Raw genomic sequence first — 14,994 nt, forward strand, 5'->3', positions numbered from 1 at the left:
CGGAGAGCTCTGCTCAGTCTGGGCCTTGCCCCTTGTCGATGAGAGAGTAAATGTGAACCGGGGGCACTTAGGTGACTGAGATGGGAGCCTTCCGTGGCTCCTCAGCCTTTCAGGGTATGGGTGGCGGTGAATGTCTCTCTAGGCCACAGGAACCCAAGGTAGCAAGTCCTCGGGTCGTGGAAGCTCAAGTGTAGCTGGGACCCTAGAGGCCGCCTGCCTGGTCCCTCGGTGTCGGGCACCGGACTCCCCTGCACACCGGCCCCCTGCTGCCGGCCCTCGCCTTCCACACCTGCACCTGCAGCCCATCTGCTCAGTCGCAGGCCCTCGTGGAACCAGGCAGCCTCTGGCGACTTCTCCACAGGCCGTTGAGAGCAGACCTCTTTCTTCCCTGTGCGGCCCTTCAGTTAACAGTAGTTAGGGTCACTGAAAACTCACCGTGTGCCCAGCAGCGCACCGAGTTTGCCTTAGGTACATGAACTGCTCTGACCCTCAAACAGCCTAGGAGGTGGGCTTACTCTCCCTTTGTGGATTAGGAGCTGAGGGTTAGGTTGTGAGCTGGTCATCTGTGGAGCTCGCAGGGTGGGAAAGACCTCGGGTCCAGGGTGCGCCTGTGCACTGTCCTGCCCGCGTGGTTCCCCGCCCCCGCCCGTGCCCACTGCTCCCCCTGAACCTAGCTGGGGCCTGCAGCCGGGACGGGGTTCTAGCATAAGCAAAGCGCGGACCGGAACAAGAACCAGGTTGTGTCCGACTCGCGCGGGTCACATGCGAGGACCCCAGGACTGCATCTCCTGGGTTGGGTGAAGCACAGCCACCTTCTTCATCCCGCACGTGGGAAGTCGGTATTTTGAGCTCAAGTGCAGGACCTTACATGTTTGCCCTGTTAAATCTCACCAGAGAATGTGCTCTGGCTCCAGCCTGTCTGTATTTAAGAATCCTGATTGTGGGGGCGCCTGGCGGGCTTAGTCGGTAGAGCATGTGACTCTTATCTCGGGATTGAGTTCAAATCCCATGTTGGGTGTAGAGATTACTTAAAAATAAAATTAAAAAAAATAAAAATGCTGATTGTTATCCAGAGTTTTCCATTGTTCTCTCATCTGAGACTGTTGGGCTGGGGAAAATCCAGTAACTCACCTCTAAAAGTTGGCTTTAAGTTTGGCACATATCCCAGTAACCTGGAATAGCTGCTAATTAAATTGTCCTTGTGCCCTCGCCATAATTCATTTATGGACAGAGATAACAGCAGAAGTCCAAATATCTCTCTGAAGTGGCAAGGTATTATTGTGGCTGTTGCATCTCTTTGTTGAAAGAAAGGTGAAGTGGCTCATGGGGAATCTCAACCCCATTAAAAAGCCATCCTGTGAAGAATCCATCATCTTGCCGGGCATGGGCCTAAAACTCATTAGGCTACGGGTTGCAGCTTCAGCTTTACCATTCTGAACATCAGAATGGCAACTGTTGTGATGCCCCTTTGTGTGCCCTTGACACAAAAGTCTCACCTTTGTGAGGCCCATGACACAGGAGACCTGGATTCCTTTGAACAGTGTATCACTTGGGTTTTTGTTAAACACATTGTAAATTTTTGTTCCCAGCAGGTTGTGTCTTCTGATCTTTACAATCCGGAGAACATGCTTGCTAAGTACAACCAAAACAAAATTAAAGTAGTGGAGTTCAAGAGACGCTCAGGAACATGTGAGGGATGCATAATGAAGGTGGCGGGAGGGGGGAAGGCTTTGGAACAAGCCAGGAATAGTGTACTAGGGTTTTCCAGAGGAACAGAATGGATGGATGGACAGATGGACGGATGGACAGATGGATGGGCTGATGGATGGGTGGGTGGGCGGGCGAGCTGATGGATGGATGGACGGGCAGATGGACAGACGGGCAGGTGGGCCGATGGATGGATGGATAGATGGACGGATGGACAGGCGGACAGACGGGTGGGTGGATGGATGGGTGGATGGATGGGTGGATATTTTTAAGGAAGTGACTCATGACTGTGGGGGCTGGCAGGTTTGAAATCAGGCCGACAGCTAGAGATCCAGGGAAGAGTTGACATTACAGTCTTGGGTCCGAAGGCAGTTCCTTCTTCCTCAGGGACTGCAGTTGGTTACGGCCTTCAACTGATTGGACGAGGCCCATCCACATAATGGAGGGTAATCTGCTTTATTCAAAATCTGATTTAGGGATGCCCGGGTGGCTCAGCGGTTGAGCATCTGCCCTCAGCCCAGGGCGTGATCCTGGAGAACTGGGATCGAATCCCGCATCGGGCTCCCTGCAGGGAGCCTGCTTCACTCTCTGCCTGTGTCTCTGCCTCTCTCTGTGTCTCTCATGAATAAATAAATCTTTTTTAAAAATCTGATTAAAATTAAAAAAAAAAAAAAGACTATTTGACAGAGTGAAGGAGCACAAGCACAAGCAAAGGGAGCTGCAGAGGGAGTGGGAGAAGTACAAGGGAGAGGGACAAACAGACTCCCCGCTGAGCAGGGAGCCCGATGAGGGGCTCGATCTCAGGACCCCGGGAACATGACCCAAGCCGAAGGCAGACGCTTAACCGACTGGGCCACCCAGGCACTGCTGCTGACTTCAATGTCATCACATCTAAAATATCTTCACAGCAACATCTAGACAGGTTTCACCAAACAACGGGCACCACACCTTGGAGGTCGTTGGGCATCCCGCGCTCGGACAGGATGGAGCTTAAGGAACATGGCGGAGCCTCGGGTCCATCTGGGGCCGCTCCTTGGGAGCCGTGGATGGGGGCTAACGGTGTAGGAAGGTCTAAGGAACAACTGCATAGACGAGGCTCTCTTTAATTTGTTGAGCAACCCTAATGTGTAGAGCGGACAACACCAAGGCCACCTATGGCCCTCGCCCTTCGAGACAGAGGGTTTGTACGGAACAATAGGGCAGAGTGTGGTGTGTGCCGAGGGAGCCCCGTGCATCCCTGCCCCCGAGGGGATCCCCAACTGCTGGACTGGACCAGCACGTAGATGACCACACAGTGCGAGGCACATGCTGGGTAGGGGTTGACCCAGGGCATCTCAGGAGCACAGGGTGACGTTAGTTGGGGTCAGGAGAGGGGACCTCTCTATTTTGTTGTAGGTGTTGGCCTGCTGACTGAGGAGAGGGTTCTAGTCAAAAAGAGTGTGTCACCAAGAGCCACAGATGTCCTCACAGATGTCTAAGGCTAGAGCAAGGGAGCCAGAGCTGCAATGAGGGAGCCTGCTGGGGCTGTCACACGCTGAGAAGACAAGACTCCATCCCTCGTGACAGCTACCTGCGGCCGTCGAGTCAGCGGTCTGGGCTCGGCCTCCAAATGTTTCTCCGTAGCACGGCTTGCGTGGAGTTGCCGTAGGTTGAAACCTCTCTGGGGTCCCTGCTTCCTGGTGGAGGGCATAGGCCATTGGCAGGGGAGTCCCGTGGTCCTGTCTGGGAAGGTCGCGGTGCAGACGGCCGGTGCGGTGGGGGGGTGGGGGGGTTCAGGGGGAGATGGTGGCGGGCAGAGCGCACAGGCTTGGGGCGTGACCAGAGGCAGGCAGAGAAAGAGGGGGGCTGACTTCAGATCGGAAGAGGTGGGAGGAACTTAGTTGGGTGCACAACACCACTGTGCCCAGGGAGAGAGAACCGGGGATGAGCCACCAGAGCCAAGGGGGGAGGTGGGCCGGGGTGTCCGAGGCCCCAAGTCCGTGGTTTCTGCCTCCTGTTATCCGGTGTCCTAGCAGCGGCGTGTGGATGCCGCGTGGAAGGCTGGGGAGTTACCCCTCCCTCTGTGCGACCAGCCTGCTCACGGAGACCCCGTGCCATCCCCACCCGAGAGGCAAGGTGCTCCCAGGCCTCTGGCCAGACTGCACCCAGAGGCCACCCATATGCAACACAAACTACTTTATCTGCTTTGCCCTGACTCCCAGATGCCTCAGCACAGGCTCTGGGGACTGCGCTGGATCCTCCCTGCTGCTGGGCTCCCCTGGGCCCCAGCACCAGGCACGCGCGCGCGCGCGCACACACACGCTCTCTCTGTCTCTCCAGTGGAAACTGTTGGGCAATAAGAACCAGTAGGAAAAACAACCACTCCCTGCCCAGGCAGCTGCCCACCGGCTGTCTGTGCCTCCCTCGCTGTCATGCGACCAGGGGGCCCAGGCCCTCATTTGCGCCAGAGCACCCGCTGAGGCCCAGGCCCCTCTCTCCCACCGCCCGGCTCAGAAGCAGCGCCAGTGCCCACACAGGAGCCTCGGCGACCTGTTACTCATCGTCCCAGGTCTGGGATCAAGTGACGATGCTGGAGCTGAGTTAGACTCCAGAGCGGCCCGAGCTGCTGGCGCCCTCGCCCCAAGTGCCCCGACTCCCCGACCGTACCCTAGACCTGAGCACGGAGGTGGGCACAGCATGCAGCTGTCCCGCTTCCTCTGCCGGGGACTGGGGACCCGTAGGCATCCAGGCAGGGGCTCATCCCAGAGAGAAGGGGTGTCCCGGGGGCCCTGTTCCTGGGCTGAGCCCCCGACACAGACGGCCAGCCCCATCCTGAGAGCAGAGCCAGGGCAGCTGGAGCGAAAGTAAGAAAAGCTGGGGAGCTGCTCGTTCTGACAGGGACTGGCTCGGGGATAAGCTACAGATTGAGTGCAGATGTCTGGGGAGCCGGAGCCCTGGGACTTGTGCAAGGAGGCCTCCCGGAGGGACGTGTCCTCGCACGCAGTTGCAGGCAGCGTGCAGCATGCCCCCCCATCCTCCCCGCCACCCCCGAGCTTTAAGGAGCTGCGGAAGGTAGGATGGGGAGAACAGATGCTAGACAAGAGACTGGGCTTAGGAGGAAGTCGCGGAGGGTGGGAGAAGGCACAGCTTCAAGGACCCCGCGTGTCTGCCGCCCAGAGGACGCCTGCCAGCTGTCTGCCCTCTGTTGGTTGAGTCTGCGCCTGCGGCACAGCAGCCCTGGGGTTGGTGGGGGTGGGGGGTGTCACAAACAGAACTTCCGAACCGCGACAGCGGCCAGGCTCCAGAACTCGGTGACCCAAGCGTGGCGTCTCAGAGGGACACAGGCCCTCTTGCACCGGAGGAGACGCGGGAGCTCCGCAAACCCTGCTCTGGGCCCAGGAGGAGGCCGGGCCCCAACCAGACCGGCCTGTGCTGCGCGGGTTTGAAGACTCTCCAGCAAGAGACGCGTGGCCACCAGGGGGCATCGCCACCCAGGTCGCGTGGCATCCTGGGCTCCCCATCCATCCCCTCCCTGGACGACTGGAGCCGGGAGCAGGAAGCGGGCACAGATCTCAGCCCCCGGGCAGCTCCTAGCCGCTGAATGCAGTCCGGAGACCTCGGGCCTAGTGGCTTCTAGCGCCCAGCCTGCCGCCGGCTCTCCTCCCTGGCCTCGGTTGGCCCCCTCTGTCCTTGCACCTGTGTCGTGCCCGGGCCCGGGGCCCTTCCTTGGCTCTCCAGCTCCGGGTGGGAGGGCAGGGTGCAGTGAGCCTCGCAGGAACTGCATCTCCTGGGCCCACCCTGACCCTGGGGTTCCGAGCTACCGGGCCTCTCTGCTGCTGCGCCCTCCCTGGGGGGCAGAAAGGCGGCCTCCGGGCCAGGCCAGGGGGAGGAGTGCCTCAGGGGCTGAGACGCAGGTGCCCTGTCCTGTCGCCCGCGGCGCCCACCGCTCCGGCTTTCAGACAAGGCCGAGTCTTTGGGTCGCTGGCCCTTCCCACGACAGGTGCCCTTCCGCTGCTCCCTCCAGGGATGGCTGACCAGGAGCCCAGAGAACAGAGGCCATCGCCTCTCGCTCCGCACCGCCACCCGCACCCCCGCCCACACCCCAGACGCCGTCTGTCGGGGGAGGCAGCAGACGGTCCGGGGGTCCCCATCTGTGCTCGCGCTTCACAATACAGTCCCGTGTTTCCCCACCAACACCCCCTCGGCCCTCGGCTGATGGCCACTTGGTGGTGCCCCGGGGGAGGTGGGAGGAGGGAGAGGAAGGCACCGAAGGAGCTGGCCCTCGGCTCCCAGCAGCCCGCGGCCCCCGTCTGCCGCCCCCCCACCCAGCAAGCAGCCTGCCATCTGGACTTGTGCACCCCCCACCCACACCTCCCGTGGGCACCGGCCGGGGCTGGGGCTGGGGCCGGGGCAGGGCAGAGCCGGATCCGGAGGCAAGGGAGCACAGAGACGGAGCCCTTCGGGGCTCTCCGGGGGGACCTGGCTGCCTGCCTCCGCACTCGCCAGGCCGGTGCTACCGCAGCTACCGCAGCTTGCGACGGGGAAGCAGGCAGGGCCGCGCTGTGCCAGCCTGGGCCGCACCAGGCAAATGGGGACCCGAGGGACACAGCGTCTCACCGGGTGGGATCGCAGGCTCTGGGACCCGGCTGCCTGGGTTTGAGTCTCGGCTCTGCCACTCAGGGGCCTAGAGCGAGTCACCCAACCCCTCTGGGCCTCAGTTTCCTCAAGTGCGAGGTATCGATTTCATAGGGTTGCTAGGAAGAGCAAGCGAGTTAATGCACGCAAGGAACAGCCCCCGCAGGACAGTGTGCGCGGCCCCACGGCAACTGCCCAGTAAATGTCAGCTGTGAAGGTGAAACACAGGTTTGGGAAGACTGGGGAAGGGGACAGATGGGGACAGTACCCCCAGCCCCGTCCGGTGGCCACTGGTGGGGTGCGGAGGCCCCAGCTGGTGCTGACGCCCTGTGGTGGCTAGCTGCTCTTCAGACGCCAAGACTGGCCTTCCACTTCCTCCTCTCACTTCTTATTTGGGCACCTCTGACGACAGAGACTTCAGCTGGGCCACCCCAGTCTCTCCCACTGCCTGGCAGCCACGGTAACACAGGCGGCAGGTCGGGGGCTGGGGGGAAGATGATCCCAAAGTCCCGTCAGACAGTGGTGGAGCACCCACCCCCCCGCCCCCCAGCACCCACGCAGCTCAGGCACGGTCCCCTCCCCAGCAGTCAACACAGAGTGAAGATTTTTCTGCTGCAAAAAGGGGCATCTGAGCTCCAACCTCAGGAGCTGGGGAAAGGCACATTCAGGAGGGACCGCTCCTGACCCCCGGTGGGGACAGGCCGTGGGTGTCCACTGCCTCCTTTTTCACCTCTTCTGGGGCAGCTCTGGAAGGGGAAATGCTCGGGCCTCACTCCCGGGGGGCTCGTGCAGAGCCAGGGGTATTTCTAACCTTCACTTCCTTCAGGCACTTCACCCCCCTTTGTCCATACCCCTGCCCCTGCACTGCCCTCCCGACCCTCCCCCTGCCTAAAGGCTCCCGCAGCGCCCCGATGGCCTAGACTCTTCCCTGGGCTTCCGACGACCCCTCTCTGTGCCCCCCACGCCACCAGATTCCCCATGAATCTCCAAAGTCATCCATCTCGGGATTTTCAAACCTCGTGCACAAGCCCCTTACACGCACGCACACACACGCAGACACGCACACCCGCCGCAGGTACCCGGGGGACCCCCGGCCCCTCCCCCGCGGCCAGGCTTCCCCCGGGGCGCGCCCGGGTCTCTGGGCTTCCCCAGCCCCGCGGGGCCGGGGACGCCGTGGGCGGGGCTTGGGGCAGCGGCCCCGGGGGCGGGGCCTGCCGCGCAGGGGGGCGTGGCTACGCGAGGCCCCGCCCCCGCCCCCGCCCCGCTCCCCGAGCCTATAAAGGGAAGCGGCCCGCCGCCCGCCCGGCTGGCAGCCCCGAGCCGCTGGCAGCCCCGCCGCGCCGAGCGAGCGCCGCCTCCGAGGGTCGCCGGGCGCCGGAGCCATGACCCTCCGCCGACTCAGGAAGCTGCAGCAGAAGGAGGAGGCGGCGGCCGCCCCGGACCCCGCCGCCCGGGCCCCCGACTCGGGAGCGGCCCCCGCCGCCCCCGCCGCGACCCCGGCCTCGGGCCCCCGTGCAGCCGCCGCCGGCCCCGGGGCCCCCGGAGACGAGCTGTACGCGGCGCTGGAGGACTATCACCCGGCCGAGCTGTACCGCGCGCTCGCCGTGTCCGGGGGCACCCTGCCCCGCCGGAAGGTGCGTGCGCCCCCGCCCGCCCCCGCCCCCCGCCCGCGCCCGCGCCCTGGAGCGCGCAGCTGCGCCGCCGACCCCACCGCGCTCGTCCTGCTGCCCCGCGCCCGGCCCCCTCGGCCCCGTCCCGCAAGGGCGCGAGCCTGCCCCGCCGCCCCGAGCCCGCCGGCTCCTCCCGAGCACCCCTGCTCCTCCCGCCCCGTCTGGCCCCCGCGCCCCGCGCCCCGCGCCCAGGTGCCTCCAGCCCCCCCCGGGAGCCCCCGTCTGCGCGGCCTCGGTTGCAGCGGGGAGGCCCGGGGCTGCGGTCCCGCCGCGCGGGGAGCGGGCGCGGGCGGGGTCCCCGGGGCTCACGCTTCCGAGGGGGCGCGCGGTTGCTGCGCTCCGGCTGCCGCCCTGCCCGGCGTCGGGGTGCGGGGCGCCCGGGACTCGGCCGGGACCGGACGCGGCGGGAGGGGGCGCCGGCGCCCGCGGGGCAGGAAGGATGCGAGCCGCGCCCGCCTTCTGCGGCTCCCCCTCCGCGGCGCTTCCTCCGGCCTGGGGGCACCTGAGCGCCCAGAAGTGGGGACACGCACCCAGGTTAGGGAGAGGGCGCTGGTGGCCTTTCCTCGCTCAGCCACCCCCCCTCCCCTGGCCCCCGGCTCCCCCCCATACAATGAACAGCTTGTTGAGAATTTGCATTTTATGAAAATCGGAATGAAAGACAAAGGGGTCTCTCAATGCTGCGCAGCCCTTCCGTCCCGGCCCGGTTGGGAGCTGCCCCCACCCCTGAGGGCCAGTCTTGGGTTCTGGAGAAAGAGGACTCGCTTCTCTTCCCAGCCTCGGGTGGGCCCCCGGGGGAGGGTTGACTGGGCGGTTGAGGGCACGCGGGACCAGGGCTGGCCTGGCAGGGCCTCCTCCAAGGCCCAACATTTTAGGGAACGAGAGAGAGGAGCCGCTCCCGGGGCCCCAAGGAGGCAGGAACCCTCAGCTCTGACATCTCCCTCCCGCCCACCTCCCCAAAACCCTCCCAGTCTCTCTCCTAAGTATAGTGAGACTTAAGGACAAGTTTGAGATTCTGTGTGTGTTTGTTTTGTCCCAGAGAGCAACAAAATAAATGGCAATGTCCAGAACCCCGGGTGGAGCAGGGCGCAGCTGGACACCTGCAGCTGGCATCCACGTGGGCCCCTGAAACAGCCTGTAGTTTGGGAGAGGAGGGTTGGCCCTACCCTCTCCTGATTTTCCAAGTTCAGGCTGGGATTGCCGGCCCTCCAGACCCGGGTCTCCGACCCCAGCTTCCCCGAGTGGCTGAGACATTAGAAGGAGATGCCTAACTGTGTGGCCGGGGGGTCTCTGGAGGACCTTGATGGGCAAGCCCAGGGTCCCCCTGCCCTTCCTTGGCAACATCTGTAAAGAGCCTCTGCCTCAGCTTTCAGGGTTTGGGGGGCGCCTGAGCCCTGCAGACACACACCCCGAGGGTAGAGACTATTCTAGCTTAATGAGTCCCCTCAGCGCCCCCGGCCTGGACCAGCCACAGTGCTGAGAGGTTCGTGCATCTGGACCCCAGGAGGACTGCTGTGTCTCACAGTCTCCCTTATGGGGTAGAGCCTTAGGGAGAATTTTGTGGAGTGATGCTAGAGCCGAGCGGCACTCAGCAAATAGTCACGCTGTCGCCAAAGCAAGTATGGAACTGGGACCAGCCAGGCGGGCACCAGGAAGTGAGGTGCTGGGTCCAGGAGCTGGAGCCCAGGGGAGCGTCTTCCCAGAGTGGACTCTCAGCACCTGCTCCAGGACAGTCCTCCTCTCACCTGCTCTTTCCTCTCTTTCTTCCCACCCAGGGCTCAGGATTCCGCTGGAAGAATCTCGGCCACAGTCCTGAACAGCAGCGGTGAGTCACCAGCACCCCGGAGCCCCTGCCCTGGTCCAAAAGGGTGAGGTGCTGAGGTGGGGGTGGAGGGCAGCACGACACAGCTCTCAGCCCAGGGGGAGTCATGCTCCTACCCTTTCAGCGTGGTTCCCTCACTAGGAGTGAGGGGCAGGTGGGGGTGTGGGCTGTGTTAAGGGGGTGGCAGAGAAAGGAGGTAGGGACTTTTGAGTCATCAGGTACTCCTCATGCCACCCCCAGTCCCTGCCAGTCACCCCTCCCCGGGCAGATCTAGATCTGGGAGCCGGAGGAAGTAGAAGTCCTTGGGGGCTCCCCTGAGAGCTCTCCCAGCCCCAGCAAAGCCCCAGGGGGCCCAGACCCTAGCCCAGCTGTGTCCAGCTGTGTCCAACTGCTTGAGTGTGGCCGCCTCCTGCCTCCAGGAGCTCCGTCCTCTGCTGCTCCCATCCCATGGCAGCCCTCTTTGGAAGCATCCGACGTGAGGGCAGAAGTAGGCGCTGCCCTCAGGCCCTGAGCCGCTCAGGCCAGGCAGACTGGGGCCTGGCTTCTGAAGTGGATCAGCGGACTCCAGCCTGCTAGCTAGACTGGCCTGTTGGGCCCTTGAGCGAAGAGTTGTTTTTATATTTCTAAAGGGTTGTAAAAATAACAACAAAGAACAATATAGGACAGAGGCCCAACGGAGCCCGCAGAGAAAGCCTAAAATATTTACTAGCTGGCCCTCTGCAGAAAAAAGTTTGCCAACACTTGAAGAAACCCAGAGTAACCCAGAACTTCAGTCACCCTGTTGCCCGCCCGACACAAAACACACACGGAGCGGGCGGCCCAGCGATCCCAGTGGGGAGGCGCTCCAGGGAGCGCTGGGAGTTGCTTGCTGCTCAGCATTTGGGGGGCATCTGGGTCGGGCTGGGAGCTGTGGACCCGCGTCTCCAGGGCCTTTCAGAGGCCGGGAGACTCGAAGGGGCCTTTGGAGGCTGCTGTGACTCTGCCTCTGGCGGGGGCGGGAAGGAAGGGGGTGGGGGTGGGCAGAGGAAACTCTGGGCTCCCCCAGCAGGCGAGGATCTGGAGCGGCTCCAGACCATTGTGTCCGGCGGGCAGGCCTTCAGTGCGGGAAGGGGCGGCCTCCAGGCTCCCCTCCCCCGGCCTCACATCTGGTGGGCTGGGCTGGCCCGGCGCAGCTGGGAGGAGCAGCTGTGGTCTGGGCTGAGCCTCGTGACCGGCCTCCGGGGGTGGGGCCAGCCCGCTCCCCAGGGCCTGGAGTGGGGCCCCGGCTAGGCAGCGAGTGGTACTCCAGGGCTCGCTGGAAGGCTGCAGGCCTGCCTCCCAACCTCCGGACGCCCGTTCCCTCTGGGGACCAGTGTACGCTGGAGGCCAGACTGATTGACTCTCTGTGGCTCCACGAAGCTGATTTCAGCTGGGGACTGGGACGGGCGTTCCAGCGACCCATGATGAGAGTGAGTTGTCGCTGGAGACAGTGAGCCCCGCCGGGTGTTCTAGAGCAGACCCCGTCAGTGGAAGGCCACGCGACGGGACCACCAAGCTCCTTCTAACCCTGACAGTCCCGAAATGGCCCCCGTGTCCCCTTGCAGGAAAGTGCTGACTTTGGAGAAAGAGGAGAACCAGACCTTCGGCTTTGAGATCCAGGTGGGAGAAGCTGGGTGCAGAGGAAGGGGGGGATCCGGAGGCCGGCCCGAGGGAGGGCTGGACCCTGCTGCAGCCTTGGCTGATGGTCCTCCTGCCCCTTACAGACTTACGGCCTCCACCACCGGGAGGAGCAGCGCGTGGAGATGGTGACTTTTGTCTGCCGGGTCCATGAGTCCAGCCCTGCCCAGCTGGCCGGGCTCACACCAGGTGAGGTCTGAGCCCAGGTGGCAAGGCTCCGGGCAGGCGGGATGGCCTTACTCCCAAGCAGAAGGGGTGAGAAATCTCTTCTGGAATCAACTCCCCTTCCTTCTCCTGTTTTGAGAAGGCCGGAAAGAAGAATGGATAGAGTCTAAGCTTTGGATCCAAGCAAATTGGCCACGTACTGTGTGCTCTCAAGCAGTCCCAGCTGCAAAATGGGGGCAGTGACCCACCGAGGGTTTCCCTGGGCACAGAGCTGAGGCCTGGTGAGTGGCAGATGTTGCTGCTACTGTTTGCCTCCTCCTGGCGTTCTGGCCCTCTGGCCCTGGGCAGGAGTCGGGGAAGGTGCGCCACTCCATTAGATCTGCTTGATGGCGGCGATCAGGGCCCATCCTGTGCCAACCTGGCCCAACTCCGCGGGGCACCTGTGTTACTTCCTCCAACAAGGAAATGGTGCTTCCAGTTGGGGGGCCCTTGGGATTGGCCAAGTCTAGAGTCCCCGGGCCCCAGGAAGGGGATTGAGACTGTATGAACCCCCCCAATTCCATCACCACTTTCTTCTCTAAGCCCCCGCCTCCTTGCCCACTTACCAGCAGCCCCTGGTAGCCTAGTGGTGTACAGCAACTCTGCAAAATGCTCTGAGGCCCGCTCTCCCTCCTGATCCCCGAAGTAGCCACAGTGAGGATCCACATCCTTTTTCTACAGATGGGAAATGGGGCCCTTGGAGATGGTGGCTTGCCCTGCCTCGAGTCAGGAGGCTCTGCGGTGGCGCGGGGAGTCAGAAGCCGAGGCCTCTCATGCCTGGGGCCAGTGGTAGTTCCCAGCTGCGTGCTCCTCACCCTGACCCCTTCCTGTCTTGGCTGGGTCTCATGACCGCCTGTGGGCTAGACAGGAGTAACCGGCTCTGGTTGCAGCCCACGGTTGCTGAGAGGGCTTGGCCTTTGGGTGCAGCCTCCTGAGGATGGGGTGAAGGTGTGGGCGAATGAGGGCCTGACCCCCACGCCCCGGTGCTGGGTCAGGACCAGGTTTCCCCACGACCATGGGGAGTGGCAGGAGGGAGCTCAGGAGTGTTCTGTGGGGTTATGACCCTGACCCTTGCCGGCTAGGCTAGGGGGCTGGGACCGTCCCGTCATGCCCCATGGGACACACGCTGACCCTCCTCTCCGCCTGGCAGGAGACACCATCGCCAGTGTCAACGGCCTGAACGTGGAGGGCATTCGGCATCGAGAGATTGTTGACATCATTAAGGCGTCGGGCAACGTTCTCAGGTACGTCTGCGTGCCGCCGCCGTCCTTGAAGATTCCCCAGCTCAGCTTCTCTCAATGTTTCCACACCCCGTGGGCTCGCTCATCCTCTGATTCCCCAACCTCCTCAGGCTGGAAACTCTCTACGGGACGTCCATCCGGAAGGCGGAACTGGAGGCCCGGCTGCAGTACCTGAAGGTAGAGCAGCCCGGGGAACGCCCAGCCGCCACCCTCTCCTCCCCAAGCCCGTCCCTCCAGGCCTCACTCTTTAGTTGGGGGCTCCTTGATCTGTCTGAACCTGCCTGGAAAAAACCTTAAGATGCCTCCTGGGTGCCGCCTGAGCCCTCCCAGCCTGCGTGTACCCACCTCCTGACAGTGCGACGACCTGGGGGGGTGTCTCTTGCAGCAAACCCTGTATGAGAAGTGGGGAGAGTACAGGTCCCTAATGGTGCAAGAGCAGCGGCTGGTGCATGGTGAGTAGGGGTGGGGGTGCAGAGGGTCCCCTACGTACACCCCTAGTCATGCTTCCCCCCGCCAAGGGAGGGGGTTCCCTCCCTCTCCAAAGTGAAGAAAGGTTGGGTGCGCTCCGGGTGCAGCCCTGACCTGGGCTATGTGACCCAGACATTTGCACTTACGGGGGGCCCCAGTGTCACGGGGCACTGCGTGCATGCCCCTTCCACGGAGGAGCCCCATGCACGGGTCCCCGCGCCCTGACCACCCCCCTGCCCTCCCCCCGCCCCCCGCAGGCCTGGTGGTGAAGGACCCGAGCATCTACGACACGCTGGAGTCGGTGCGCTCCTGCCTGTACGGCGCGGGGCTGCTGCCGGGCTCGCTGCCCTTCGGGCCGCTGCTGGCTGCGCCCGGGGGTCCCCGCGGGGCTGCGCGGCGGGCGGGGGGCGACGCGGACGACGCCGTCTACCACACGTGCTTCTTCGGGGCCGCCGAGCCCGCGCCCCCGCCCGCCCGCGCCCGCGCCCCCGCCCCCCGCCGAGCCCCCCGCGCCCCCGGCGGCGCCCCCGGCCCGGGCTGCGCTGAGCCGCAGCGCCAGCGTGCGGTGCGGGGGCCCCGGGGGCGGCGGGGGCGGCGGGGGCGCGGGGGGCGCGCTCTGGACTGAGGCCCGCGAGCAGGCCCTGTGCGCCCCGGGGCTGCGCAAGGCCAAGTACCGCAGCTTCCGCCGGCGGCTGCTCAAGTTCATCCCCGGACTCAACCGCTCCCTGGAGGAGGAGGAGAGCCAGCTGTAGGGGCGCCGGCGGGGAAGCTATTTATTTATTTATTCGTGGCAGCCTGTGCGGAAAGGGGGTGGCGGGTGGGGGGGACCCCGGGAGCCCAGCAGCCCAGCGCCAAGGGGGAGGGTCCCCCGGCCCCAGCTGGCCTGCCGCCCCCCACCCATGCAGGGGCGCCCACACCCCTCCCCGCCTCCTCCTCTAACCCCGGCGGGGAGCTTGGTTGGGTTGGGGACGGTTTGGGGGCGTTCATCCTACATCCAGGTCTGTAGTGCCTTGTGGGGTGTCCAGGAGAACTCCCCTGGAGGGGAGGAGCCCCCTCCCACGAAGCCCTCTCCCCAGCTTTACGTGCTCCTCGCCCTGGCCCTGGGGGACACAGGGCCTGGGGTCGGGCCTCCCCCCTCCCTCCACGCACAGCCTCCCAAGGTGCTGGGCCCCCTCCTTCCCGGCCTGGACCCCTAAGGGCTTGGCCCCTTTCCAGGGGCCTGTAACTAAGTTGGGTCCTGCCGGGCAGGGGTCCCCAGTTCTTCTCCGCCCCCTTGGGGGACAGGAATGGGCACGTCCAGGTGGGGTGGGGGCAGCACAGACTGTTCCGCCGTTTTGCATATTGTTGCTTCTGAACCACAAACTGTATAAAATTGACGGTTTTTTTGCATCTGTTGTCAGCGTGGTGACTGCGGGGGTGGGGGGTGGGGGCAGGATTGGGCTCCGGCAAGCTCCGACTCTACCACGCACCCCATCCCCCAACACACACGCCTCCCCCCCCCCCAACATAGACATGCGCAGGCACACACTGTATTTTACATCTTATTTGCTTGGAGCCTGCAGCCAGGGGGATTTTGACTTACATGTGTGAACCTGAGCAAGAGGCCCCACACCCT

The 14,994-nt window shown here is 63.8% G+C and overlaps 1 protein-coding gene across 1 annotated transcript; it reads left to right on the top strand.

Annotated features, from left to right (window-relative positions):
• Nucleotides 1-7,630: 7,630 nt before the first annotated feature.
• TAMALIN (trafficking regulator and scaffold protein tamalin) lies at nucleotides 7,631-14,768 on the top strand. Its single transcript, XM_041736969.1, is given in 9 exon segments — nucleotides 7,631-7,955; nucleotides 9,764-9,813; nucleotides 11,394-11,448; nucleotides 11,553-11,655; nucleotides 12,821-12,914; nucleotides 13,022-13,088; nucleotides 13,297-13,363; nucleotides 13,637-13,872; nucleotides 13,874-14,768. Coding segments are annotated over 9 exon segments (1,182 nt in total). The 5' UTR covers nucleotides 7,631-7,703; the 3' UTR covers nucleotides 14,132-14,768.
• Nucleotides 14,769-14,994: the final 226 nt, after the last annotated feature.

This window comes from Vulpes lagopus, chromosome 21 (assembly GCF_018345385.1).
Source record: "Vulpes lagopus strain Blue_001 chromosome 21, ASM1834538v1, whole genome shotgun sequence".
NCBI classification, from domain to species: Eukaryota; Metazoa; Chordata; class Mammalia; order Carnivora; family Canidae; genus Vulpes; species Vulpes lagopus.